The sequence below is a fragment of the Fusarium falciforme genome, chromosome 11 (assembly GCF_026873545.1).
Source record: "Fusarium falciforme chromosome 11, complete sequence".
Taxonomy (NCBI): Eukaryota; Fungi; Ascomycota; class Sordariomycetes; order Hypocreales; family Nectriaceae; genus Fusarium; species Fusarium falciforme.
In genome coordinates this window covers 1393026-1417628 of record NC_070554.1, presented here as the reverse complement: position 1 = coordinate 1417628, position 24603 = coordinate 1393026, and the positions used below count along the sequence as shown (strand labels likewise).

The 24603-nt window shown below is 51.9% G+C and overlaps 6 protein-coding genes across 6 annotated transcripts; 3 read left to right on the top strand and 3 right to left on the bottom strand.

The window, feature by feature from the left end:
- Window positions 1-1459: 1459 nt before the first annotated feature.
- On the top strand, window positions 1460-3305 carry NCS54_01338300 (Beta-lactamase domain-containing protein; the record flags this gene model as incomplete). Its single annotated transcript, XM_053158579.1, has 4 exons — window positions 1460-1985; window positions 2034-2084; window positions 2134-2407; window positions 2459-3305. The coding sequence occupies 4 exons, from the start codon at window positions 1460-1462 to the stop codon at window positions 3303-3305; spliced, it is 1698 nt and encodes a 565-aa protein (XP_053014554.1).
- A 528-nt stretch (window positions 3306-3833) lies between these two features.
- NCS54_01338200 (Hypothetical protein) lies at window positions 3834-4785 on the top strand (the record flags this gene model as incomplete). Its single annotated transcript, XM_053158578.1, has 4 exons — window positions 3834-3977; window positions 4025-4061; window positions 4108-4573; window positions 4623-4785. 4 exons carry the CDS (start codon window positions 3834-3836, stop codon window positions 4783-4785), a joined length of 810 nt encoding a protein of 269 aa, XP_053014553.1.
- Window positions 4786-6149: 1364 nt separating this feature from the next.
- On the top strand, window positions 6150-7042 carry NCS54_01338100 (Alpha-carbonic anhydrase domain-containing protein; the record flags this gene model as incomplete). Its single annotated transcript, XM_053158577.1, has 2 exons — window positions 6150-6327; window positions 6396-7042. The coding sequence occupies 2 exons, from the start codon at window positions 6150-6152 to the stop codon at window positions 7040-7042; spliced, it is 825 nt and encodes a 274-aa protein (XP_053014552.1).
- Window positions 7043-7343: 301 nt separating this feature from the next.
- Window positions 7344-8599, bottom strand: NCS54_01338000 (Nucleotid-trans domain-containing protein; the record flags this gene model as incomplete). The annotated part of the gene is made up of 3 exons (XM_053158576.1): window positions 7344-8026; window positions 8074-8399; window positions 8457-8599. 3 exons carry the CDS (start codon window positions 8597-8599, stop codon window positions 7344-7346), a joined length of 1152 nt encoding a protein of 383 aa, XP_053014551.1.
- Window positions 8600-20020: 11421 nt separating this feature from the next.
- On the bottom strand, window positions 20021-21706 carry NCS54_01337900 (Hypothetical protein; the record flags this gene model as incomplete). The annotated part of the gene is made up of 1 exon (XM_053158575.1): window positions 20021-21706. Exon 1 carries the CDS (start codon window positions 21692-21694, stop codon window positions 20021-20023), a length of 1674 nt encoding a protein of 557 aa, XP_053014550.1. The 5' UTR covers window positions 21695-21706.
- Window positions 21707-22609: 903 nt separating this feature from the next.
- On the bottom strand, window positions 22610-23959 carry NCS54_01337800 (Hypothetical protein; the record flags this gene model as incomplete). The annotated part of the gene is made up of 3 exons (XM_053158574.1): window positions 22610-23165; window positions 23228-23598; window positions 23669-23959. 3 exons carry the CDS (start codon window positions 23957-23959, stop codon window positions 22610-22612), a joined length of 1218 nt encoding a protein of 405 aa, XP_053014549.1.
- Between the last annotated feature and the right edge of the window lie 644 nt (window positions 23960-24603).

The window sequence follows — 24603 nt, the reverse complement described above, 5'->3', positions numbered from 1 at the left end:
ACATGATCAATAGAGAAGATTTGCGCACTCTTGATTGTGAATGAAAAAGAATCACGCCTTTACTACAGTTGATGAGAGCTTGCGTTGATATCCATGACGTCAAGATATTGTTCTCTCGACGCGACGCGACGCGGTCACAGGGTGACAAAATAGAGCTGACTTCTCACAATGACTAGGCCTTGTCAGTGTCTCGCTTTTTTCTTACCCCGCGTGTGTGATGTTGGTGCAGGGTAGGATAACTCACTTCACACTATCGTGGGAAACTCGAATTCACAGCCCTAATAGGCATTAGAAAAGTGTATTCAAAAAGCTAACAGTTCTATATGAGTTGGGTAGCTACATCTTTCCAAGTGTCAATCCCTGAATTGACGGACAAAGGCTTCCTCATCATTGAAGGTGGAAAGTTGAGTTCAATTGCTTACGTCCTTGGTTCACAATTTGATGGCGACCACTTATTCATAAACCCCCACAATGCTGAAGAAGGGCAGAATTTGGTAACCGACATACATACATACCTAATAAGCCCTAGTATTACGGTCACATAACATGTTCATTTCAAGACTATATGTAAGCATCTCTGCATCACCCAAACCAACTGCGTCCGTCGTGGCTGACACGGAATTCGCACGAAACAGCCAAGAGGGCGATCCCCCACAGTAATCCCCATCCTCCCGCGCTTTTTGCACAGCCCCAGCCCTGTGCCACAGAAACTGGGCCAATGGCTGCATTGTCTTAAGGCGCAGTCGCCGAAATGAAGAGGTCTTCAAGTCAGCGCTTTACCCAATCTGGAGTTTCGGAGCGCTGATGACGCAAAGCCGATCTCAGCCCTGGTATTTCCCTGAGCGACCAGAGGCGTGTCTCTGCAGTGGACTTGGCTTCTACGCATCATATTCTTGAAATTGAAGATGGATAGGAGTTTCTGTGGCGCTTTAGGAGCTAATCTATTGCTGGTGACTCCAGATCCTGAGAGGCGAACGCATCAAATCACTCACGTGACCAGCGGCCGCCAGCTCCGGAACCGCTTGGTACCTAGGTACCAACAAGTAGAGCAAACAGCATTAGGTATTCAACCGGACCTGGATCAGGAAAAGTATATAACTATGCAGGGGCTTCATTCAGGAAATACCATAAGACAAATGGCATCAATAGGCACCAAATCGCATAGGGAACGGCCTGCTCAGCTGCGCCGAAAGTAAATCCGAAGCCCGGAGTCCGGATTTCGGAACAATCCCCAGCGGCACAACGCTCCAGAAAGGGATAAGCGTCGTTTCTCGGCGGCCAGTAACACCAGATGAGCCACGACAAGGGTGCAGGCCATCGTCATGAACAACTTCAACTGACACGGCATGAATCCTTGGATATAAGTAGGCGCCACCGCTGATTCTGAAAAGATGTACTCTATCAAGCCGCAGAGCTCCAAATCCTATCAAATCCTTTTTCTTACTTTCTTGGTGCCGCCATGAGGACCTTTTCCTTGTCACTACTCTCCCTTGCTTTGAGCTCCCTTGGGCAGAGCCTCCCGACTGAAGAATGCCCTATTCTCGGCCCCGTGCTCCCTTCAGGCTTCGACCTTTCAAGAAACAAAGCCTTTAAAGACGCCAAGTCCGCATTCCCTAAAGCCATCGAGGCCCTCTTTGATGCTGGTGTCTTGAACGACACCCAAACCGCCTTCGCCATCGACGTCTTCTCGACTGCGACCAACGAATCCCTCTATAGCTATTACCATACCGGAAAGGAACTGAAGAGTACCTTGACTACGGGCGAGCTCGATGACGGAACAATATTTCGTATTGGAAGTGTTTCCAAGATCTATACCGTCTACTCCATCTTGGCCCACGCTGGTCTGGAGATTTTCAACCATCCTGTCACTTTCTACGTGCCGGAACTTCTTGGAAATGCGGGAAGCGACCCTCTGAGCAAGATCAAGTGGGAAGATGTCACTGTTGGCACTCTTGCTGCGCAGCAGGGAGGTACCGGAGGAGTTCGTAAGTTGTTCAACTTGGGGTTGCCTCAACACAGCTAACCTCATCTAGCCCTGGAGGCTGTTACGTGTCATGGTTCATCCAAGGGTTGCACCACTGAAGGTATGTGGCATGCTCTAGTTGCTTGGTTGACGTATAATAACACAATCAGACTTCCTCGCTATCATGAAGGACAAGAAGCATCCTGTCGCTCTTCCATTCCGAGCCTCCCTCTATTCAGATGCTGGATTCGCCCTTCTCGGAGTTGTGTTGCAACGAATTACCGGACTTACCTACAATGATGCGATCCAGGCTGCCCTTGCTGCCCCTCTCGGACTCAACAGCTCCACCACATTCGAGCCCAACGACCATGATGTCAATGCTCTGATTCTCCCAGGCTCACCGGCCGAGTCTTCGTGGGGCTTTGATAACCAAGTCACCGCTCCGTATGCCCTCCTCATCTCATATTTCTGATTAGATGCTAACATATTGCACAGTTCAGGTGGCATCTACGCCAGCGCAGCCGATCTTCGAAGACTCGGTGTTTCCATCCTCGAATCCCAGCTCCTCTCCCCGCGTACGACGCGACAGTGGCTGAAGCCCCTCGGTGGCACTGCATCCCTGACATACGCCGTCGGGGCACCCTGGGAGATCAACCGCCTCACGCTGCCAGTCACTCCCGGCTCCAACCGCACCCGCGTTTCTGACCTGTACACCAAGCTTGGTGGAAATGCTGGCTACGCTGCTGTCTTTGCCCTGTCGCCCGACCATGAAATTGGATTCTCCGTGCTTGTGGCTGGTCCTACTGCTGTTTCTGACCGTATCCCCCTCCGCGACGTTGTGGGAACCGTATTCGTGCCAGCTGCCGAACACGCCGCCGTTGAGAACGCCGGTGTCAACTACGCCGGTGTCTTTGTTGATGAATCCGACGCGACCTCGAACCTCACCTTGACTATCGACAAGGGCCACCCAGGACTTGGCTTGGAGTCGTGGAATGTCAACGGTGTTGACTGGCGAGCCAACCTGACCTTGCCTGGGGCTGATCCGATCCTTGCAGCCAGCCAAACAATCCGCCTCTATCCCCTCGGTCCCGAGACAGAGGAAAAGTCTTCGTCTGGTGACACTCGACGTATCGCATTCCGCTCAGTTGCCCAGATCAAGCCCATCAGCCCACGAGCCGAGGTCGAAGGAGGTGAAGGCATGTTCGACAACGGATGCCAGACGTGGTTTGATGTTGGATTCTGGGACTCGCTGGATGAGTTTGTCTTTGAGGTTGTTGACGGAAAGGTGGTGAGCGTGGAGAACGCGATTACGCAGCAGGTGCTGAAGAGGGTGAGTGAATAAGGCAGGGAAGTTGTGTTGGGCTTGGGGGAGGGCGGTTTTAGAGGGTGATTGCATTTGAACCTCCTTCTGTTTTCATTCTAGTCGTATGTATTTATAACTTTGAGTACCTAGAAATTGTTGTTTATGAGCATGCTTAATATAGCGGGCTATAGAAAGGGAACGGTTACTAGAAGAGCGTGGCTATTCGCCAGCATATCAATAGAGCAATACCAAGACAATAGCAGGCCAATTATAAGATTGATAAGTGTATCGAAACCCAAGCCGGACTATTGTCCCTGACACCGCACATGGATGATCCGCTCCGAGATGGTGGGCATTGGCTTGTCACCCCAACCTCACTACCCTCAACAAAGCATAGCTCGCCTTCTTGTAATCCCGGATTTCCCCTCACCACATAACCTTGTGCTCTCTTGATAAATTCTGTCGTCATGCTGCCTGAGTTTTCCTACGACGACCCACGTCCCTTGCTCAGTGCACCTTTCATCATGAGTTCCGGGACTATTGGAGTCTCGTAAACATTAGCTTCCCATGGCCGGGCTACAGGTCAATGTTTACGTCGCAATATCGGTCACGTGGGCCGCTGCAACCATCGCGCTGCTCCTCCGTCTCAAGGCCCGGAGGATGACGAGGATGAAGCTATGGTTTGACGATTACCTAGCTTGTGTGGCATGGGTGAGTTCGTCCTTTGAGAATGTGCTTCTAGTGACTGATGTATGCAGGCACTTGTTTCGGGCTACAACTCCGTCACTATCTTTTGTATGAGCGGGCGAATCAATTCCGTGTGTCTCGCTGACAACCGCAGGGGCTGCTCGTTATATGCTTGGCCAGTCGCTCAGTGGCATACCAGACCAGGCTTACGCAGATATGATAAGGGAGAAGTCGAGATTCCTCCTCTGGGTTACAGAGCTCCTCTACGCCGCATCGATAGCCGCATCAAAGCTGGCAATCCTGTCCTTCTACTGGCGCATCTTCCGCTACACCTCGATCCGCATACCCATTCTCGTCCTCATCGCCGCTGTGTCTATTTGGTTCACCATCCGGACATTCATGGTGATATTCCACTGTGTTCCGGTCCGGGCATACTGGAACAAGACCATTACGCAAGCCCGTTGTTTGGTAAAACCATCAACGTTTTTCTTTTGCACGATCCTCATCCACTGTTTGATGGACTGCATCATCTTGATCTTGCCTGTCATTGAAGTAGCAAAGATGCATCTGCCATGGTCCAAAAAGCTCGCCGTGGTTGGCCTTTTTACGTCTGGAATCATGTATGCATCCTCTCTTCTTGCTACCGCCTGCATCTGCTGACCGGCAAAGAGTCTGTATTGCGTCAGTCTTTATACTGATCCAAGCTATCCACTATGACCCCAATACGAGAGAATTCCAAAGCGAAATTGCCCTCAGCATGATTTGGGGAGGCGTCGAGATCAACGTGGCAGTCTTTTCTGGCAAGCAGAGTCACAAGGTCTGCCTTGAGTGAGCGCTAACAAAGAGTTCAGCTTGTCTTCCCATGCTCCGCCCGATATTCCAAAGACTCATTCCTGGAATTTCAACTGCCGAGACTAGTAGCCCGACCAGCTTACCCAGTGTAGTACTCTCGCCGACGCCGCCAAGAGTGAACGAGGCCAAGCAGGAAAAGTCGCGCAGGTCGGTGGCTCATGACTGCGTAAACCATGAACTCGCAACTGTGTCGAGCGTGCCAAGCAATGCATCAAGACAAAAGAGTCCTCATCAAGCTAGAAATTCAGTTGAAGGTTAACAACGGTTTGAACTCTCGTGACTCCGCCACGACCACAGCCTTGGAAATTCACTCGCCAAGCCAGGCTGAGCCGGGTCGATGCCTTGGAAAGTCTACACCTTCCTGTTGAAGTTTGACTATCTAGATGCTTGGCAACGGTAGTCTAGTCTCTCCCATGTTGAGCAGCCAGTCCCGACACGGCATCTGCGGACAACTGCCGTGTCTTGGGTCTGCCTAGTTTCTGACATTCGGGACCGCCAAGACACGTCTATGTAACGCGCCAAGACCCTCGACCGTTGTAAACGTGACTAGTCTAGTTGAGAAGCTGACGTTTCCCCAGTGGCTTTGATGATTGAAACGAGACGATAGAGTTATTGCCAAGCCGTCGCAGCATCGCCAACCGCTAGAGGAAGCGCTGCGCCCGTTGTGTTGGGTATCGCCGAGACTGAGTGGGTAAACAGGCTAGCCTGGCGAGAGAGCTTGGACTGGGAAGATCTCTCTTCAATCTCATTTTACCCAGGCCCCTTTTTTCTACACGTCGGCGAATCAGCGGAGGGCATTTACCGTCGGAGCGTAATTAAAGACTCAAAACGGTCCAGACTCGACCGTTTCAGCGACTCATTTGCGATACGAGCCCCTGACAGGGCCAACGCAGAGTTTACCCTCCACAGCCAGACGATGGAAAAACAGGCCGTTTTTGCCGAGACTGAACAGCAGAGAGAGCACGTGGGCAAGTAAAATGCCTTGTTCGCCAGGGGCACAATGGAGCAGCTTCATGCGCACTGTTGGCTTGTCAAAGGGTAGCCTTGTGGGGTGACGACTCGGCGCGAAAACCCCCTGTAACTTTGGCTCCCAGCCACGAGCTCGCCCTTTGTCGATCCCATTCTCTCGCAAGCGTTGAAAGCCTCTGCCGACGACGCTTCAACTGCGCCTCTGTCTTGGCAGTGACATTATGCTGGTTGAACAGAGATTGTTTCTTGCTAGAGCAGCTACGTAGAGCAAAAGTTATAAACCTCGTCGTTTCCTGGGGACGAGAAAGTGGAACATCTCAATCATCTCCATCTAGAACCCACTTTCTACACAAGCCTAAATAACACCCAACCAAGATGCGCGGCCTCCATCTCCTTGCGACAGCGGTGCATGTCACTGCCACACTCTCATGCGCCCTACACGAGAATCACCAACAGCTCGTCAACAGGAAACGGCATGTCAGTCCCCGGGCGGCGCCAGGGGACACGGATTGGGCATACGAGGCGTCCTTTAACTGGGGCCGCCTCAATCCTGGTTGGTAGACCCCTTCTTCCCCCTCGGCAGCTCGGCTAGCAAGCGTGTTTCTGACACCCCTGATGCAGATTATGCCCTCTGCCAGACCGGCACACAGCAGTCGCCCATTGCCCTGAGCCTCAACAATGGGCTGTCGCTGAACCACATCCCCGAGTTCAACTATCCTGATAGCGTGGCGGGTAACTTTTACAACTGGGGTTACGGCCCGGCCTTTACCGTGACGCACGAGGATGGTGTATGGGACCAGAACCCATCCTTCTCATTCGACAACGAGACTGTCTATCTCAAGGGCTGGCACATCCACGCCCCGGCAGATCATTCCGTGGGAGGAGATCGGTCCAAGGCGGAGCTGCATCTCGTCCACGTTGACGCCAAAGGCCACGAGCGAGCCGTCTTAGCCATCCGCCTCGACCCCGGTAATCGGGACAACCAGTTTCTAGCCCAGCTGCCGCCCATGATCGGCTTCAACGAGACGGATATCACGGAACCGGCAGAGCTGAACCATCGGCTGGCGCTCGAGAGCGTGCTTTACTTTAACGAGTTCTGGACCTACCAGGGCAGCCTGACAAGTCCCCCCTGCCACGAGGGCATCCGGTGGTTCGTGGCCAGGCAAATCATGTTTACGGGCGTGCAGCAGATGAGGGACATTCTGGGGGCGAGCACGTACAGCGCCCGTGCCGAGCAGGAGGTTTGGCTGCACAGGATTAACGAGTGAGGCGCGCAATTCAGGAGGATTATTGAGTGATGATCTTATCGGACAAAAAGTTCCAGAAAACGTCACTTACGTAAAACAGAAACGATGCTAGACGAGACATGGGGGAGATGATGCAGTCGGTGCGTGTGAGGCTTAAGCCACCATCGGGAACAGCAAACCACATTCAATTCAAGGAGCAGGATAGTAAATGCCAATTCAGTTGATGATGATGGCTTGAAAATGTTCATTAGTCTATCATTATTGTACATACGCTCTCTATATCTATTTGTTCGCTTTGAAAAAATCACGAGAAAAAACTCCCTTAAACCTGTAACCGGTTCAGAGGGTAGCTCTTGTTGCTCGCATCCAGGAACGTCTTCTTCTTGTCCTGGTGAAAACCGTCGTGCAGGCGGTTCACAAACGCCTCGAGGATGGCCTGGTGAAGGTCGCCAACGGGGTAATCCTTGTGGAACCAGTGATGCCTCACAAAGACACCTCCGCAAGACTTGTCGCCAATGTACGGGGCACCGTTGCCGTCCATGCAGGGAATAGGTCGAAGCTCCTCGTCGGAATCGTAATCGTAGCGAACGTAGTTGGCAAATGCAGCCTGTTCGTGCGCCCAATCCTTTGCCCACTTCTTGCATCCGTCGTACTTCTTCTCGGTGGGACAGGCCTCCCAGTTGGTGAAGAGCTCCTGGGTGCGCTCGCTCTGGCGGGCGACGACGAAACCAGTGTTCCACATGGGCTTGCCCTTGTGGTCGCGGTTGCGGGGGGAGTCGGGATCGCTGGCCATGGCGACGAGGGTGTTTTCGGTGATGTTCCAGAGGGACATGAGCCACTCGAAGGGCATGTGGGGATACATGAAGACGGCATCGGCGTCGAGGAAGACGACAAACTCGTGCGTCTTGAGGGCTTCCTGGATCATGGGCACCTTGACCCATGTGCCATGTCGGTCAGAGTAGTTAGGGGCTCGAATGAATCGATAATCGTAGCCGTGAATCATGGCTGATGCTGTCAGTGAGGGGGTTCTTGAGTGAATTGAGGCGACATACCATAGAGGTAGTGATTCATCATTCCACCAGTTCGTCCAACCATCTCCTTGGGGTTCAACTTGGACGTGTTCATCATAGCACCGACTCCCTCATCCACGCGAGTGTCGACATCGAGAATGAGCAGCTTCTTGCCGAGCGGCTTCCTCCATCGGTAGTTGTCCTTGGCAATCTCGTAATTGTACCCCTCCTTGGAAACGAATTTTGTCTCATTAAGATCGTGCAGAAAAGGCTTCCACAGCGCGTGCATCAATCCTGACATGTCATCCGGGGCTGGGACCGGGGCGGTCTTTTGAGGCGGCTGCTCTGAAGCTGGGTCCTTGAATGTTCTGCGGATGAAGCTGTCAATGGGTGCACTGACGTGTTGGTGACGGGGTCAAACTTACGGTAGAGCCTCGATGGCTTCGGCAAAGTAGAAACCCCACATGTGAATCGCCAAGCCGAAAAGAACCAGCAGGCCCATGGCGATGAAAACGCCTTTCCGCCGATTGAGCCGGCTGAGGAACACCTCGTCCATCATCATCTTCATCTCGACGACTGGGGGTGGTGGCGGCTTGAAGATGTCTGCAAGTGTCAATCGGTCGGAGAAAAACGATGTTGAAGAAGAAGAAAAAGAATGGGCGTATTAAATGCGCGGTGGCTAAAAAAACGAGTGTGTTTGTGCGAGGTTCCAGAAAAGACGGGACAAGAAACTGGAGAGAGCTGGGCGGCCGACAAGCTTTTTGTATAAAGGTCACATCATGCAGGAGATTGGCAATCGAGCTCGGCTTTCAGCAGAGAAAAGGACCAACAGCGTGTCCCTCAGAGGCACGCACGCAGTGACTGAACGGACTGGGTGGCTCACCACCATGACACCACCGCATCAACCGTATACGAGGTGGGTCTGACAGGTCTGTTGCCACGCAGGGATTGGATGCTCCGTACAGTCTCTTCACATGCGAGATGGCCCAGACCCGTCCCTGGCCAAAACTTCTGATTCCCGGGCTCCCGATCCGCCTTTCGGACGCTAGATTCGTCTAGCAAAATGCTTGATGGGCCCCTGGACAGATACGGAACGGACCAAGTACCCGCCGCCTGCAGCCTTGAAAAATTGGCTCTTTAAAGATCTCTTGTCATGAGCTTGTTTGTCATTTCCACTCTAGATGCAGGCCAAGAGAGGGTTCCAGCATGTCGGTTCACGACTCTACAATGCTTGTTTACGCTGTGCAGCCTGTGCTACAACTTGGCAAATGCTTACTTGGAGAACATGTCTTGGGATGCACGTGCTGGATCGGGCTATTAATAGCGTCGATATTTGCCCATCAGCTTGCCTTGACTCGACCCATTAACACGACCTTTTTACGCCTGGGCCCATCACATCAGACAGCCACAAACCCGCCGGAATCAGCTAGACTACGGGCTCTCCATCTAGAAGCTAAGCCGCAGCCACAGAACACACCGAGCAAATGCCTAAATTAATTTGCCCATGATCAACGTTGCATCAGATCAGTACGAGGCACGAAACGTTGGATGTTGACTCCCACAGCACGGTTACTCACATCCTCTATAGTCTATTGGCTGCGCTTCTACGAGGACCTCCCATGTTCGTCACCTATAAAGACCCTGGCGATAGCTCCACAAGGCTGTGTGCTGTCCTGTTTCATCTGGCCTCGACACGGTCGCTTTCGCCCTTTCACTCACAGCCAACGTTCCTCATTGCAATCTGCTAGCGCCGAAACCACTGCCAGCTCTTCACAACCAACAACACGGAGTTACGGATAAAGACAATGCTCCGATGCAGATTGCTTGTCAGAAAACGCCATCATTGGCGTCTTCAAGCCACCAACTGACTCGCCCTGACGACTCCTGCATTAAATTGCTGCGGCTCTCAACCAACAACACCTTAGGCATCCATCCATCCATCGGCCACTTCCAAAAAGACCCTCCGTAACAGAAACACCGTCTGAGCTTTCCCATTCAGGCTTCCTGTGCGACCGTTTCACCTGGCCGAGATGACAGCGCAGAATGTGCCCCGTTTCGACACCAACGCACCCCACCGGCAACAAAAGGACCACTAGCGAGCAGTCGAAAAGGGACTGTGGCATTGGCTGCACCGTTTACGTGAACACGGCTATTAATAATAACGCCGTCCCGGGCGCTAACAGACACTTTTTTACGCAGTCAATCATCAGTTGCCTCTATACAAAAGGGGTACTCACTGCCCCCTGATTTCATAACAGAGGCCTCTTCTCCTTTTTGCGAATTGAAACAAGCGCTGAAACTCTAAAAATTTGCGCCTTGATGCGTCTCTTGTTTGATCCTCTCGCTTCCGCTAACATACGCTTTTCACAGTGGAACTCGACAAATCGAGCACGGACTGCGTTTCTGTCAAACTGTCAGAAATCCGTTTTCTCCCCATGTCATATAAGCCCGAAGATGGCTGTGTTTGCAGATCTCACTCTACCGTTACGGCTGGCCCGTTGCGTCTTCTACGACATATCCAATAGAAATGGTGGCAGCCTAATCGAGGATTAAACGTAAAAGCCTCGTCTGTAGGCGTACGTACCCTGTACGACGCGTCACTTTTTCTCCCCAAAACGACGGGAGGTATCATGCCTCGAATAAGGAGAATCATCATTTGATCGAGATCGAGACGTTTTGTTGGTTGGTGTTGCTGCAACTCTTACTTCCGGTCAGCCACTGCATCACACGACTGAGTTCATCCACATGTAAATGCACCTTCGTGACACAAACGCTCAAACAAAACATGACTGTAGTATCAGGATAAAAGGGGAGGGAACATTTCATTGGTCGAGACATTATAATTGCATCTATGAAAAGGGAGACAGGGAATCCATTTATGGAACCAAAGTGCGACGGCTTCCTCACACGAGCTGTGTACCGCCGTTCCATCGGAAACTACCCTGAGTCGTTGTTTTAAGCTTCTTCTTGGACCTAATGCGAATATCAAGTATGTCCCGTGTCTTGGGAGTGCTGTCTTGGAATGCCTCCACGAACCTCAGGTCCCTGGGGCTCTTACAAGGTCAGTCAAAGCCACCATCTACCGGCCCACCTGCCGGAGAACCACAAAAGAAACAGCAGCACATTCTGCATATTCCCCCGTGAATCCTTTCTTCTTCGTGTACGGCCACCTGATGATCGTCCGTCAGAACGCTCGACTCTTTGAAGGACTCTAGCCCCTGGCACCACCGCATTGTAAAACCTGTTTGCCACTAAGGGATGAAGCATCACTCTCAACCTATACCAATGTACCCCAGGCCTTGAAATTAATCTCATCCCGATGATCGTGATGGATCTCCCCCACAGTCTAGCTCAAGCCAGGGGAAGGGGCTGTGCTATACGAGAGGCGCACCATGCCACCGAGCTCGGGCAACGTGCTCGAGCTTCGATGCGAACAGGAGGTCCACACGAGAGGAGTTTCGTTCCTGGCCTAAATGTCCCATCTTGCGACCAGCCCACTCTTTCTCTTGGACTTGTGCTCGGTTTGCTGGCCGTCTCCATCGTATTGGCTTAGGGCTGTGTCTGCGTAGTGCCGAGCCTTTTCCGGTCAAAGAATATAGCGTGGATCTTTTTTCAGACGGGATTAGAGTTCCCCGGTGGTGCTACTGTTGACCGTTTGTTCCAAATTCATCACCGTGTTGCCCATAGCAGGGGATGCTCGGAACCACCTCTAACCGGAGGAGCAGGAGCCGTGCCGCAGGCACAAGTTGTATCCCATCCGATATGGCCCTACATTCCATTCTTGCACGATAAAAACTGATGTGGCGGTGACGTCAAACTTACACTTGACCAGCCACCGAGTGCAATGCGATGTCCCCGTTGCGCGGCTAACGCCGATAAGCTTTCCCCTTTCACAACAAGGAAAGCACAACAGAACGAGCAATGGTTTATCGTTCAGTTTAATTCTTCCCCTACTGCACCGGACGGACGGTAGCATCATTGGGGGGGGGGGACTCACAAAATAAGGTTCTGTAAATGTCCATCATGTACCAGATTCAATTCCCGCCATATATCTTCTGCCATCTCTATTATTTTGCCATTTGAGCCTTCTCTGCTTGGTATGGTCCAACTTGTTAGATGCCATATATTCTTAATACACCCTCAATCTTCACGTGTACCTCGGTCCCGTTCTCGTGTAAATATCATCATGCCACGAAGCACTTAGAGCACTGCCGCTGCCTCTCAGATCATTTCAGTCCTGGATTAGTCTCAAGTTGATCTGAGTAGAGACCTTTGAGTTTTTATTTAGTAGCCTCGAAGCTCCCTTCTATCGATGATCTTCTCACCGCTCATTTACATGAGGAAGTCACTTGCACGGGGGAAGCTCTGATTGCCACCTCTAATCTGAAAGGCTGGAGAGCATCAACATAGACTCGCGATTCTCAATTTCTGACCCCTCAAGTCTACCCTCAAGCTTCCGCTGGCCCGAAACATCCAGAAGTGACTTCAAGTCCTGGTCTTGCCTCCTCGGGATGGAATCTCTCCGTCTCCACAAGATGGGAAGTCCTCTCGCCAATCATAGTTACTCGGAAAGCTGTCACCCGGGAGACTTTGGAAGATTTGGATATTGTCTATGACGGTATTTGGGATTGGACCCCCATCGCCCCTGCCATTGTTGACCCAAATGCTTTCTTCCTGACTCGCACGAGTGGACTATCAGTTTTATAAACATCGCTCAGTCTAAGAATCCCTTAAGTTCGTCGATCCTCTGGCTTGAAAAGGAGAGTAGTCTGATCGTGTATATCCGACCCGCCTGAGGATTTGCGGAAGAAGCGGATGTGGCCCTTGTCCCATGGTTGGCTCAGCCACGACCCTTTCTCACTTCTAAGGGAGTCAGAGAGCTCAAGCTAAGACAGAGTAAGTCTCCGTCACACGACGCTTGCATTCTTCGGAAATACCACCATGAGGTATTTTCAAGCGAATGATCCTCCAGTTACCATCTCAAGCCCTAGAAAGTCGACGCAGCACTTGTCAACCAGCCCGTCTCAGATGTCATCATCGCCGTGCTCCCACTCTTGGCTCCCACCCCCGCAAGAGCCTGCATGACCGACACAAGCGCAGGCCTATTCTTCCGGACGGCCAGGTCCACCGCGTCCTTTTCATACTGCGAGATGCTCGCCTCGAGTGCCATTATCTGCAGCTGGTTGATGTCCCTCTCCTCCTTCACCTTGGCCTCCCTCTCAGCGTCTCTCTTTTCACGATCGCACTGCATCCCCTTGATCTTGGCGTCGAAAATGTCTCGCATGCTCTTGAGAGCTTGCACCCGGGCCTTCTCCTGCCTCGCTTTCTTTTCCAGCTGCTTATCCTTCCGCTCAAGATCCGCGACGGCGCGCTGCCGCTTCAACGGTTGATCTTCCTGCATCTTTGCATTGTCTCGCTCGAGAGACTTCATACGATCGTCCCTATCGCGGTTTAGTTGCTCGAGCTTCTCCCGGTGCTCTCTTTCCTTCTTCGCGAGGAGAGCTGCCATCTTCTCGCTACAGCTTACCAGCCTGCAATGCCTCTTCGTGGCTCCTTTTGATGTCTGCAAGGTTCTTCTCGTGCTTTGCAATCTCCGCTGACAGGTCTTTGAGGGGCTTTTCACCGGCGCGGGTCTTGTTGAGAGACCGTTCCCCGACCACCATCTCGTGCTGGACCTCAAGAACCGTGTTGCCGAACAAGAACAGGATGTGATTGACGATGCGCAACACCTATCCCTCAGAAATATCACGCCGGAACATCTGGCGGCTACATTAAAGAATGTCGGCCCAAGTAGTAGAACGAGGCTCGGTCTCTCTTGCGATGCCGCCGCTTTGGTCACCGTTGAGCGTGTCCCACAAGGAAGTGGCTATGACGACGTGGGACATATCTGCCTTTTTGCTACAGAGTGCCTGGAACATGCGTAGGTTCCTCGAAGCTGCCAGTCATACGGTTATCGACGATTCTGTACGGAGAGATAATGCCCCCCCAGTCCCAGAGTTCTGGAGTATCTCTGGGCGAAAAAGGAGGCCACGTCCGTCAGGGCCTCGGTGTCAGAGTGGTACGTGTCATCGAAGCCGGCAATGTCAACCAGGGCGACTGAATGGCACTCGGTAGCATAACAGACAGTGCATAGGGATGTTAGAGGTGTCGTAACTTGAAGCAGGTGACTTCAGGCATAGAAGTTATGGCCGATCTTGACGTCGCTGCCGGTCAGGAGCGTGATGAAGGTGCTGTTCCCGGTTTCCGTCCGCTCCATGATAGCGAGTATAGATTTTGCCCTGCCTGTGTTAAAAGATATCAATTGGGATGCATGTGTTTATGCTTGATGCCTTCTTGAACACCAGCCTTTGCTGCTGCATCCGGTTCCACCTTTCCTTTCGGCATTGGCTCGTCTCCATTGACATAAGATGGCACTCCATCCTCCGCTTTAATATCTACAGTCGCTCGAAACTGCTCTAGATCTGCTGATTGAGAAAGATTCAGGTTGATTGCCTCGTCCCCGCGGTCGAGACTGACCCTGAGGTTCCCAATCTTTGCCTAGACGACAACATGTATGTTCGTGAAGAGTTATGACTTAAGTTAGTGTGTGTGCATTAGAATAGCCAATAGACCACGAAAGATAATCCATTATTTACAGCATGGAGGCTAGCCTCCGGCTGGGAATATCTGCTCGATTCACCCTAGCCGCTCAGTATGACCTGACAGGGCATTCGTGTTGGTGGACGAGTGGCCAGCTGAACCACCATGACGAGTGTGAAATGGCTTGCAGACACCCAGTGTGAAGACTAGCCAGCGCCTGTAAACCCCTCCAACAACTCGCCAATGTTACACTGAATAGTGGCGTTCTTAAGTTACTTGGCGTTTCGGCTGGGTTGCATCAGCCTAGATTACTGCACTTTTTCTCGTATTTATCGGTCTAATGCAGAGTGATTTGAACCATTGATCTCAGCAGCAGCCATCCGGTCGGCTTGAAAGGAGGGGGCAAACGCATATGCACATACGCCCCGAGGAGTTTCTGACAGAACTTGATCCAGCCTCAATGCCTGTCCTCCATCAGTCAAAAACGAAAAAAAAAAAAAAAAAAAAAAAAAAAACTCGTCACCATGAGCGATCAATTTGTCTCTGTCGCAGGATTGGGCGTCACAGGTGCTAGGAAAAGCGCCTTTGCCACAGTGAGGGAGAACTCCTGCCCGGTATAGTATATTTTCACCGGATTAGCGATACTTGCGCTTAAGGAACTACCATGGCTCAGTTATGGGTACTACAAGAGCTCTGTGGCACGGATTTCTACGAAAGCCTTGTGCTTGGGACCCCTTTCTGGAACAAAGGGCTCTCAAGAGGAGGGCCGAGGACGCGAAATATATATACTTGACGTCGCTAAATTTTCCTGCGAGATGAAAGGTCTGGGAGACAAGTACACTGGCGTCCCGAATGACAGGAGGGATACCTGAAGTTACTTTCAAAGATGTGTCTCAAGCGACATAGGCATCTCAAGGTACAGAAGGACCTCGCCGAAGGTCGAAGCATCCGCGACGCGACAGTGTCTCAAGCCCTGGGGAACCAACGAAGTTCTGATCTTGAATGATTATTTATCAAGTTCTGGTATTACCTGCAGCTATTTTTCCTTTTTCTGAGAACCTGGGTGGCCTGCAGATACAGAGAGCTTGAATATTGGAGACAGCTGAGAGCCCAAGAAGCGGCTCGTCAAGCAGAAATCAACAAACTCTTTGAACAAGAGTCGGGGACAATTCAAGAAGCCACAACTGACTAGAACTCGGTGAACTAACAACTGCGACGTTTAGATCGCAGAGGTAACCCTGTGAAAAAACAATGGAGGAGGCAAGAGACAATTTTCAAGAGAGCAAGGAAGCGGGAGACTTGGGACGAAAGGAAGAGACAGTGGGAGATTGACTACCAAGAATAGGAGTATTGGAGGGAAGAGGCGCTCGACGACCTTGACATTCAAGAGTCGTGTGCACTCGTTATACCAAGGTCCGGGCACGCGGTATGTTTTTTAGTCCAGTTAAGAATTCGGTAACTCGGGCTAGTTAACCTTGGTGAGCTGCGATCAGCCTAGCTGTTCAAGCTCTCTGTGGATGAGGTACTACAACAGTAAGAGCCCAATCCGGGAGAAGCTTCTTTAACACGAATAGAATGCTCCCCATGCAGCTCCAGACGGTGTGGAATCTGCAATAAACATATCCGGTACCTTCACAAGCCATCATACGTAGGTCATTGGCGGTTTGGCTGTCTGACCACGCAGCTGGCCTTGGAAAAGTGTTTCTATCAAACTGAACCCAGTTTCGAAGATGACAAACCTGGTTGGGGATGGCTTGAGGAGAATCCTATCTTGCCACCTGTTCTTTTCTTCGTTTCAGATCACTTTCCTTGGGTCCTATTCCTGTCCCAGTTCCGCTAAGTGCCCTGGCAGGTGATAGGAGGTGTGTTGACTGCACTGCGCCGGCACTCCGTTTTGGTTCCCATAGTCACCATTTTCCTAAGAGGGTCTTTGGTAATGCTCGTTATATATTTTGGCGTCTTAATTTTAACGGTGAGTTTGGCAATCTATGGAGTCTCCTTTGTACTCGCCTGCATTGCCCTCAACGGAGTTCAGTAGACCAAGATGGAAGTTGCCAATCCTAGCTGGGGAATGGCACGCAAATCCTTCTCAACTTACCCCAGATTTCTATACCCAGGTCAAGAATTTATAGTGATTCTGATGTGATAGATGCATGGGGGGTAGGAATATCGAACTCCATCGTTCTTGGTGATACACCTGGTAATGGCCTGTATTGCCATAAGCTAGTGATCCTGGCAGCAAGTAGAACCCACGCTCGAAAGGCACGGACAAAGTGAGAAACCTCAGAACGATCAGTGCCAGCCTGAGCAAACTCCTGGGAAATCTTCCGAGGGCCCATAATTGGGCTCTGCCAAGGCCTGCTCAATTTTTAGGCTGATCCTTCTCGGCACACAGGGCCGTTTGCAGCAGTCGCACCATCGATGGTGTGAACTTTGCTTGACGCTTGAGCGACTTAATTTCAGGAATCTCGTTACGAGATGAGTGTATCAAGGTGAGATTGGAAGCGGAGCACTTTGCTCCCTGGAACCCTGTTCCCCGGCTAAGTGCTTACCGTAGGAGCCGGGATAATACTTATCTCTGGAGACGGGAGATGCGCAATCTGGAAGAAGGTCCGCGTATTCGCGAGAGCTAGGCTAATAATTTGGATCTCGTGGTAAAATTTGCAGCGTTTGGAACCACTCTTTACTTCGTAACGTACCCCTCTAGGTATGCCAGACCTACATGCCCTACCTTCACTTTTCCTCCCTCGGCAGCATCTAACAGAGTTTCGGCTCACAGGATCTAAACCACTAGTGATGCTACCCGGCGATCCTTCAAGTCGTGGGCTGCCTGTCAAACGCCGTGCACGGCTTCTCTGTTGTCATAGCGTCTCCACCCTCCCACAAGTTAGGATTCAACACCCTGCCTTCGGAGATGTTTTACTCAATGGAGAATAAGAACCCAAGCGAATCGGGACTCGGAACAAAATCATCAAAACAAATACGATGCTAGCCAATTGCGCCAAGCCATGTGTTCGAATAGCAAATCGAAAACCCCATTCGTTGTCAAAAAGAACCCAATTAATGTGGCGTCGATGATGTGTAGTACAAGACATGAAACAGTTTTGCTTTTCATGTAGTTCTTCGTATTCCTGCGAACTGCTGTAGACAAATCATGCCTGGTACGTCAACTCCACCGAGTTTTTCAGGCTCTGAGCAAAGGGCGTAAACCTAGCAGTGAGTGTATTGCATTCCGAACAAGAGCCTGATCAGAAATATGGGCCTGAATTGTACACGACAAAAGGGCCATCAGAGCTGCAAAAGCCTATTATGAGTATGAAGCTCGTCGTTGCCCTGATCCGAGTGCTGTTTGGGACCCAGAGGAAGAGAGGATGCTCATCCGACCCAGATAACGTGTGCCCTGAAACAATTCGCCCTTCAGCTCAAGCCGGACAACATCAATCAAGCCCGACCCTGCAACACGCTGAACGATTTGAGACTCACAAAGAATCACTACAGCTAACACATGACCACCTTCTATGCCTTTTTCCCGTGTGGTATATTTACATTCCCATTTAGATGGTCTGTTAGAGCGTTATGGTCATCTAAGAATCTCTAGTCAATGGCAAGCACAGGTTTACTCGACGCCGTTTCTACGTGAGTCCATTGGAGGATTCATCCCAGGTGTGATCTTCAATCTACCATCAAGTACCTTTGCCCACATTAAGAGCGTAGTGTCTACCTCAGGTGCCTCTAAACCCCTCAAGCCATCGCAGCCGCCTTGACTTGCGGTATCCCATACCGGCATAGTGTGGCTAGTTGGGAAGGATGGAGTCCTCCTTATTCTAATTGGGTTGGCTCTCGGATCTACCTCCCTAAAGTCCGACGCAGACTACTTCCTAGTTCTAGGGTAAGGATGTCTGGCTAACTGAGAATGGGAAGACCATGATATTTAACCAACTGTTGTGGGATGACACGAGCAAGGCTGATATGAGTGATGAGCCTTGACATTTTACCCGGCACTAACCCATTCTCTGCAAGGTGGCATGTACAGTCAGAAAGGCCTTGGTTTATCCTTGTTATTGCTGGCGCCGTTTGGTTGGAATTTGTGGTTAACGTATCTCATTGGTCTCCCCCAACCCTACACAAGTTGACTCGAACCTGCGGGATCTTGGCCACCACGCATAAATTTCAACTATGACTTGTCCGGCTCCTTTTTGGACCTGCGTCTCGGTGACTATTAAAATGTGGATGGTTATTTGGCAGACCAACCTCGTGTGTGACATGCCATTGTGGGCAAAGCAAGGTTAGCTCTTCTTAACAAACCCGTATATAGCTTCCCGAATATGCTTAATGGCAGTCTTATTGTCCGTGAAAACACTGCAAGGTAATCTCGGGTTTTCATCCAACCTCTTACAATTATTTGTCTAGCCTTTATGCTAAGTATGTAAATAAATGAGTACCCAGGTAAGATGGCATATCATATGTTCCCGTCAACGACTGAGTCTTGGCCATATTAGGCAGAATTACGAGGTCTGACTTTTCCCCGGCTGTTCCCCGCTAACGTGAGCTCTTGGGTGATGCAGCTTATCATTACAAATCCTTACGTGTGTGCTCGCTTCTCGGAAAGAACACTAGCTAGCTCAATAACGCGGGAACTTTGGCTCCTAACAGGAACTAACGTTAGTTGGCGTCGCGTCGCTTCGTCTTGGTTCGGAGCGATCGCGGCTGTTGTAAGTGCCATCCACTTACGACGATATGACAGGTCTAGACTACCAGTATCATTGGCTCAAACGTGGCATTCCGCCCTCAAGGTTCGGAGGATTCCTCCCCTGTTCCGATATGTCGTCGAGATTTACCGATGAGACCACGCTCCACCGTGCCGAGAAGGCAACAGCAAGGTCATCATTGGCCTGATTTGGTCTTTGCGTTCCATATCAAGGGGTAAGTGCATGAGACGAAATAAAAGCTGTGATAAGATCTGGAGTAATGCGCGCCAAGGCCGGAAGCCAAGGCCGGAAGGATGCGCAGACGACAGCTGAAGGCTTGAGTTGAGATTTGACTCATTACTAGCAAGCGAGAAAAATTGTGTGAGATCCCTGCACGTGGTGAAGCATGAAAAAGGGGTTTTGCACGTTATATATCATCTGATTTGTGGAAGCCGAAAAGACGTTTGAGCACGATGTATGGTTGGCTGTTGTCCTCCCAACGAAATGACATGACATGGGTAACGACCATTAACGAGCCATGGCACTCTCAACGGTCAGAGCCTCAATCAGTTAGGCGCTCAAGCGCGTTGGCCGACCGGATATACATGGTTTTGTTTCCAGAGGCCCGTGAGTGCCCCCCAAGAATATCGAAACAACTGTCAGTATGCGATTCAAAGGTGTTGTTGTATTGATCGACTTGATATTAGCCAGGTGGCTGTCTATTATTCTTCTCTACATTTAACATTATCGACACACCTCCGCCAATCAATGCTGATCATGTAGGTCACTTCTATGCAAGCAATAACGACGAGCCCTGTCCCCAGGCCTGTCCACACACCGTCCAAACCCATGCCCGCAGGACCCAGTTCGAGCCACATGGCAAGAGGCACAGCGCCTAGATAGTTGACAAAGAAGACTACCCAGGCGGCGAATGAGGTTCTTGCTAGGCCGCGGAGTACACCATTGCATCCGCAGATGATGGCGTCAAACACCTGGAAGCAGGCGACCGAGAGCATGGTTCTCGAGACCAGGTCGCGGATTTCAGGATCTGCCGAGTAGACGTAGGGTATGTAGTTCCTCAGTGAGAAAAGAACAATGGCATCCAAGAGTCCAATTCCCACAAAAAGCATCGAGTATAAGACGGCCACTCTCCTGGCGGCAGACACTAGGCCTGCACCAATAAGATGGCCGATTCTGGTACTGACACCGACGCTAAAGGAAAAAGGAATATGCCACATTACAACCGACGTGGTAGTCAAGATCGTCTGTGCACCGAGGTGCATGGTGCTCAGGTAGGACGTGCTGAACGTTAGAACCTCGAACGCTGCCCACTCTGCAAGGGTCACTGCTGATCCAGCGGCCGACAGTCGAACCATGGGGCCCCAGCCGCGAAACGCGCGACACGAAAGCCCGGGCCAACACTGGTGAGAGGACCTCTTGAAGGCGATGCACAGGAGAAGAAGCACCGGACGGAGGTCGTTGGCCAGGGCGGCGCCGAGAGCGGCGCCCTCTAGGCCCATGCCGAGACGGAACGCAAAGAGCCAAGCCAGGAGCGCGTTGACGGGGGCACAAATGACGAGGATGAGCATTCCCGTGTCAAAGTCCCCCTGGGACTGCAAGAACCGCTTGCCTGCCTCGAAGGACGCGTAGCCCGGTAGGCCGATCAAGCTGACACGCAGGAACGAGCCCGCTTTTACTGCCAGATTCTCCTGCTTCAGAACGAGTGACAGGAGCGCCGGAGAACTCAGCCAGAGGGCGCCCACTGGGATGGTGGCGAGGGCCATGAGGAGGAGCATCCGCTGGACATGAAGCCCAACACCCAGCTTGTTCCCAGCGCCGTATGCCTGGGCACACAGAGTATCCAGAGCCGTAGCCATGCCCTCAAAGAATGCCAGACCACAGATGTTCATAGTGGTGACGCCGATTGCTGCAGCGGCGAGATCATCCTGACCCAGATGACCCGCCGCGGACGTGGTGATGACGCTGAAGGAATATTGGAGCAGGTATGTTGCCACGAGGGGCAGCGAGTATCGCGAGATAAGCGACAGCTCGGTCCACCGGCTGCGAATGGGCCATCTCGAGGTGTCGTTGTCGTTTGAGGGCAGCAAGGGGCTTGCCTCACAATGAGTGCTGTCGTCGTCGACGTCGTCCATGGTGGAAAGATGCACGATGCATACTGATGGCTGCTGCGTCACGAGCATGGACGAGAGGAGAGATGTGCCTACAGATATGACCTTGGACCTTGGGACAGGCTTGACCCTGAAGGGAAACGCAAACGAAGCGCAAAAGCAACGACCAACATGGAATGATTCCGGTAGAGTTGAGCCAACCAACCCTGAACCAACAGCAATAACATCAATAAACGACTGATTCTGGGAAGCTGCCACGCGAACCATCACCAAAGAGATGCCCTCGCCTGGGTCCGGTCCCGAGAATCGACCAGGGATCTGCCAGTTCGCCGAAAGTGCAGTTCTGCAGGCCAAGAGCCCGACTCCGCAAAGAAGGCTGCTACGCGCATTCTGGCTGGCCGGTCAGGGTTGAGGGGTTCCAGAACTCGTACCATTCTCGCAGGATTTGCTCAGATAAGGATGGTGAGCAAAGAGGGGAATAAAAAGGAAAAAACAGCAGCCAAAGAAATAACGCGGAGGGGGTTCAGGGATACAGGGGTCTCTTTCTCACTCTACCCACCACGACCGACGACTCGGCTTTGACAATATCTCCGCGAGTGCCGCGACGATCCTCCACTCACACCCTCCCTCCCGCTCCCAAGTGGCTCGATTCCGAGGGGATCGCCCAGCGTACGGCCCGTCCAGCCTGAGACCCCCTCCCTCTTCCGTTGCACACCAAGTGGGTAGCATCCATCTTAGTTCGGCCGCGATTCAAGACGATGGCGTGCCATGGCTTGCTAGTGTCCCTGAATGGTCTGAGCTTGAGAGGACAAAAAGAAGAGAGAAAAAAAACTGCGATTGAATCCCGCTTCACCTTGCCTCTTTGCCTCAAGTCTGACGGGCCGGATAGCAATAGAGGCCGCCTGCTGCCGAGCTAGATAATAGCCAGAAGCAATGCCAGACAAGGCAGACAGGGGGGCTATTGATCCAGAGCGTGGGGTTACTTTTTGTCTTTAGCGAAAACCCTATCGTGCTGTGCCGCTGTCATGTCGGCGCCATGGCTGACGACGTGTGTGGGTGGCTTCAAGATGTGTTGGCTCTAGCCAACGTTGAAGCCATTGCCGTCTGCCACATTCCCAGATCCTCGGGACGACCGTTGAAGGCGCATGAATGTAAATGCTCGTGATTGAGTTAATTATATATCTACATGTTGTATCTAGCTTCGTACGACCCTCTTGAATCCGCCCGCGAGGCCTCTGATGTTCCTCTTTCGTCGTACTGCATCTCGAAATCTGTGTGCACCAACACACCCTCCGTCAGCTTGCGCACGCTTTCGCTGCCAATCTCTGCTTTTGTGTCAATCTGCGCCGTCACGTCTCTCCGCCATGTCGGTTGTTCGTTCCCCCTTGCTCTTGACCCCATTCTCAAGGCGCTGCTCAAAGCGTGGCTGCCCTGCCTGGTGGTGGACTTGTTGGTGTTGCCCCTCGAGCCACCAGACTCTCCCATGGCGGTCATCTCAAGACCCGTACCGTTGCCACTGTCCTTGAGCTCGTATGGGGCTCCGATGGCGGCGACAGCTGTGTGGCCTAACAAACTGTCGATGACACCTTTGAGACTGGGGATGCATACAGTAAGCACCGAGAGACCGAGAGATATTTGCGTCCAGATCATGGTAGAAACAGCCTTCCATGTCGCATCGCCAGAGTCGCCAAAGAGGTAGCTCGCCTGCGACATGGCGGGGATCGTAACAATGGGGACACTGTAGTATTGTTCGTTAGCATTGCATCGACCGATACGATATGACGGCGTGGGGAGACAAACATGAGACGGCTGCCGAAGAGAGCCATGACGATAAGCTTACGCCTAAGCGAAGTCTGGACGTCCCACATCATGGCCACGGGAAGAGCGCACAGCGCAAGATCGGTCAAGATGTTCATGATGCCGTTGAAGATGAAGATGGGTCCTTGGCTAGGACACTGGTCGTTGCTTTGCGACTCCCATGGTTCAGGAAGGGGACATTGAAAGGCTGTCGCAAAGATACCTGCCACGGTGTATGCGACTACAACGCCGGCTAATATCAGGTTGGCGAGGTTCAAGCCTCCGATGTTGCTGATCTGCCTGATGAGAAGGCATAACGATATCTTTGTCGTAGCATCGACGAGCAATGCGAGTATTCGGGCGGCATAGATCAACTGTTTCAACTGACGTTAACAACCTGAAGCAGCGGGGAGTAAAAAAAAAAATCTCCACAAAGAAACCAACCTTGCTGAAACTTGCAAAATCCTCATCCGACACGTTTTTGCGATGCTCTCCCAGTCCGTGGTTGCAGGCGGCGACGACGCAGGCCGTCTGGCAAAAGTAGATGGCAGCGGATCCCAGGAGCAGCAGGTCAAAATCCTTCATGGACGTGATGTTGAGGCGGATGATGAGCTTGCCCACGATGCCGAGGAGGGCATAGATGAAGAAGATGATGGCCGTGACGACGACGAGAGCCCCATGGTTGTCCTTTGTGAGCGGGTAGAAGGGCGGAGACTGATCCGAGTCGAGGGCCATCGTTGGCAAGCGAGCAAGGCCCTGGGGTAGGCGTTGCTTTGAACGACGTGTCTTGCGTAGGATCGTGTAGCCGTCAGAGAGCGACGATCCTTTTTAGCAGCAGCTCAGCTCGATCTACGAGACGGCGGGAGGGGATGGGGGGATGGGGACCCGTTGGCCTTTAACATTGAAGGGACCGAGCTTTTTTTCTCTGCTTGAGAAATCGTGACCAGGTCGGACCGCATGCATCAGCAGGCAAAGTAAAGCGGGCGAGAGATGAGCAAGGCGTGCGAGCAAAGTGAGAGGCTGGAGGCGAAAGAGAAAAAGAATGGGGGCGCACGCATCACATCACTCAGCGGCAGTCAAAGTCGCCTCGGGCGCATCCATCGTCTGCACTTGTTTGTTTGAGGCTTGCCCTGTCACTCACTAAACTAAACCCCCCTAGCTGAGCATGAGAGAAGAAAAGTGAAAGCGAAGAGGAAGACCTCGACGCCTCCTAGTTCGGTTGCATGATTTCTTCCCACACTTGGACGAAAAAGGTTGTGTGCGGTGCTGTATTGCTTCTGCGTGGCTTCTGCCCACCTGTGCCTGATTTCAGGTGGCATGAAATCCCTGGAGGGTTCCACGAGGTGCATCTTTCGAGGCCCATGGTCGTCTCCATAGGT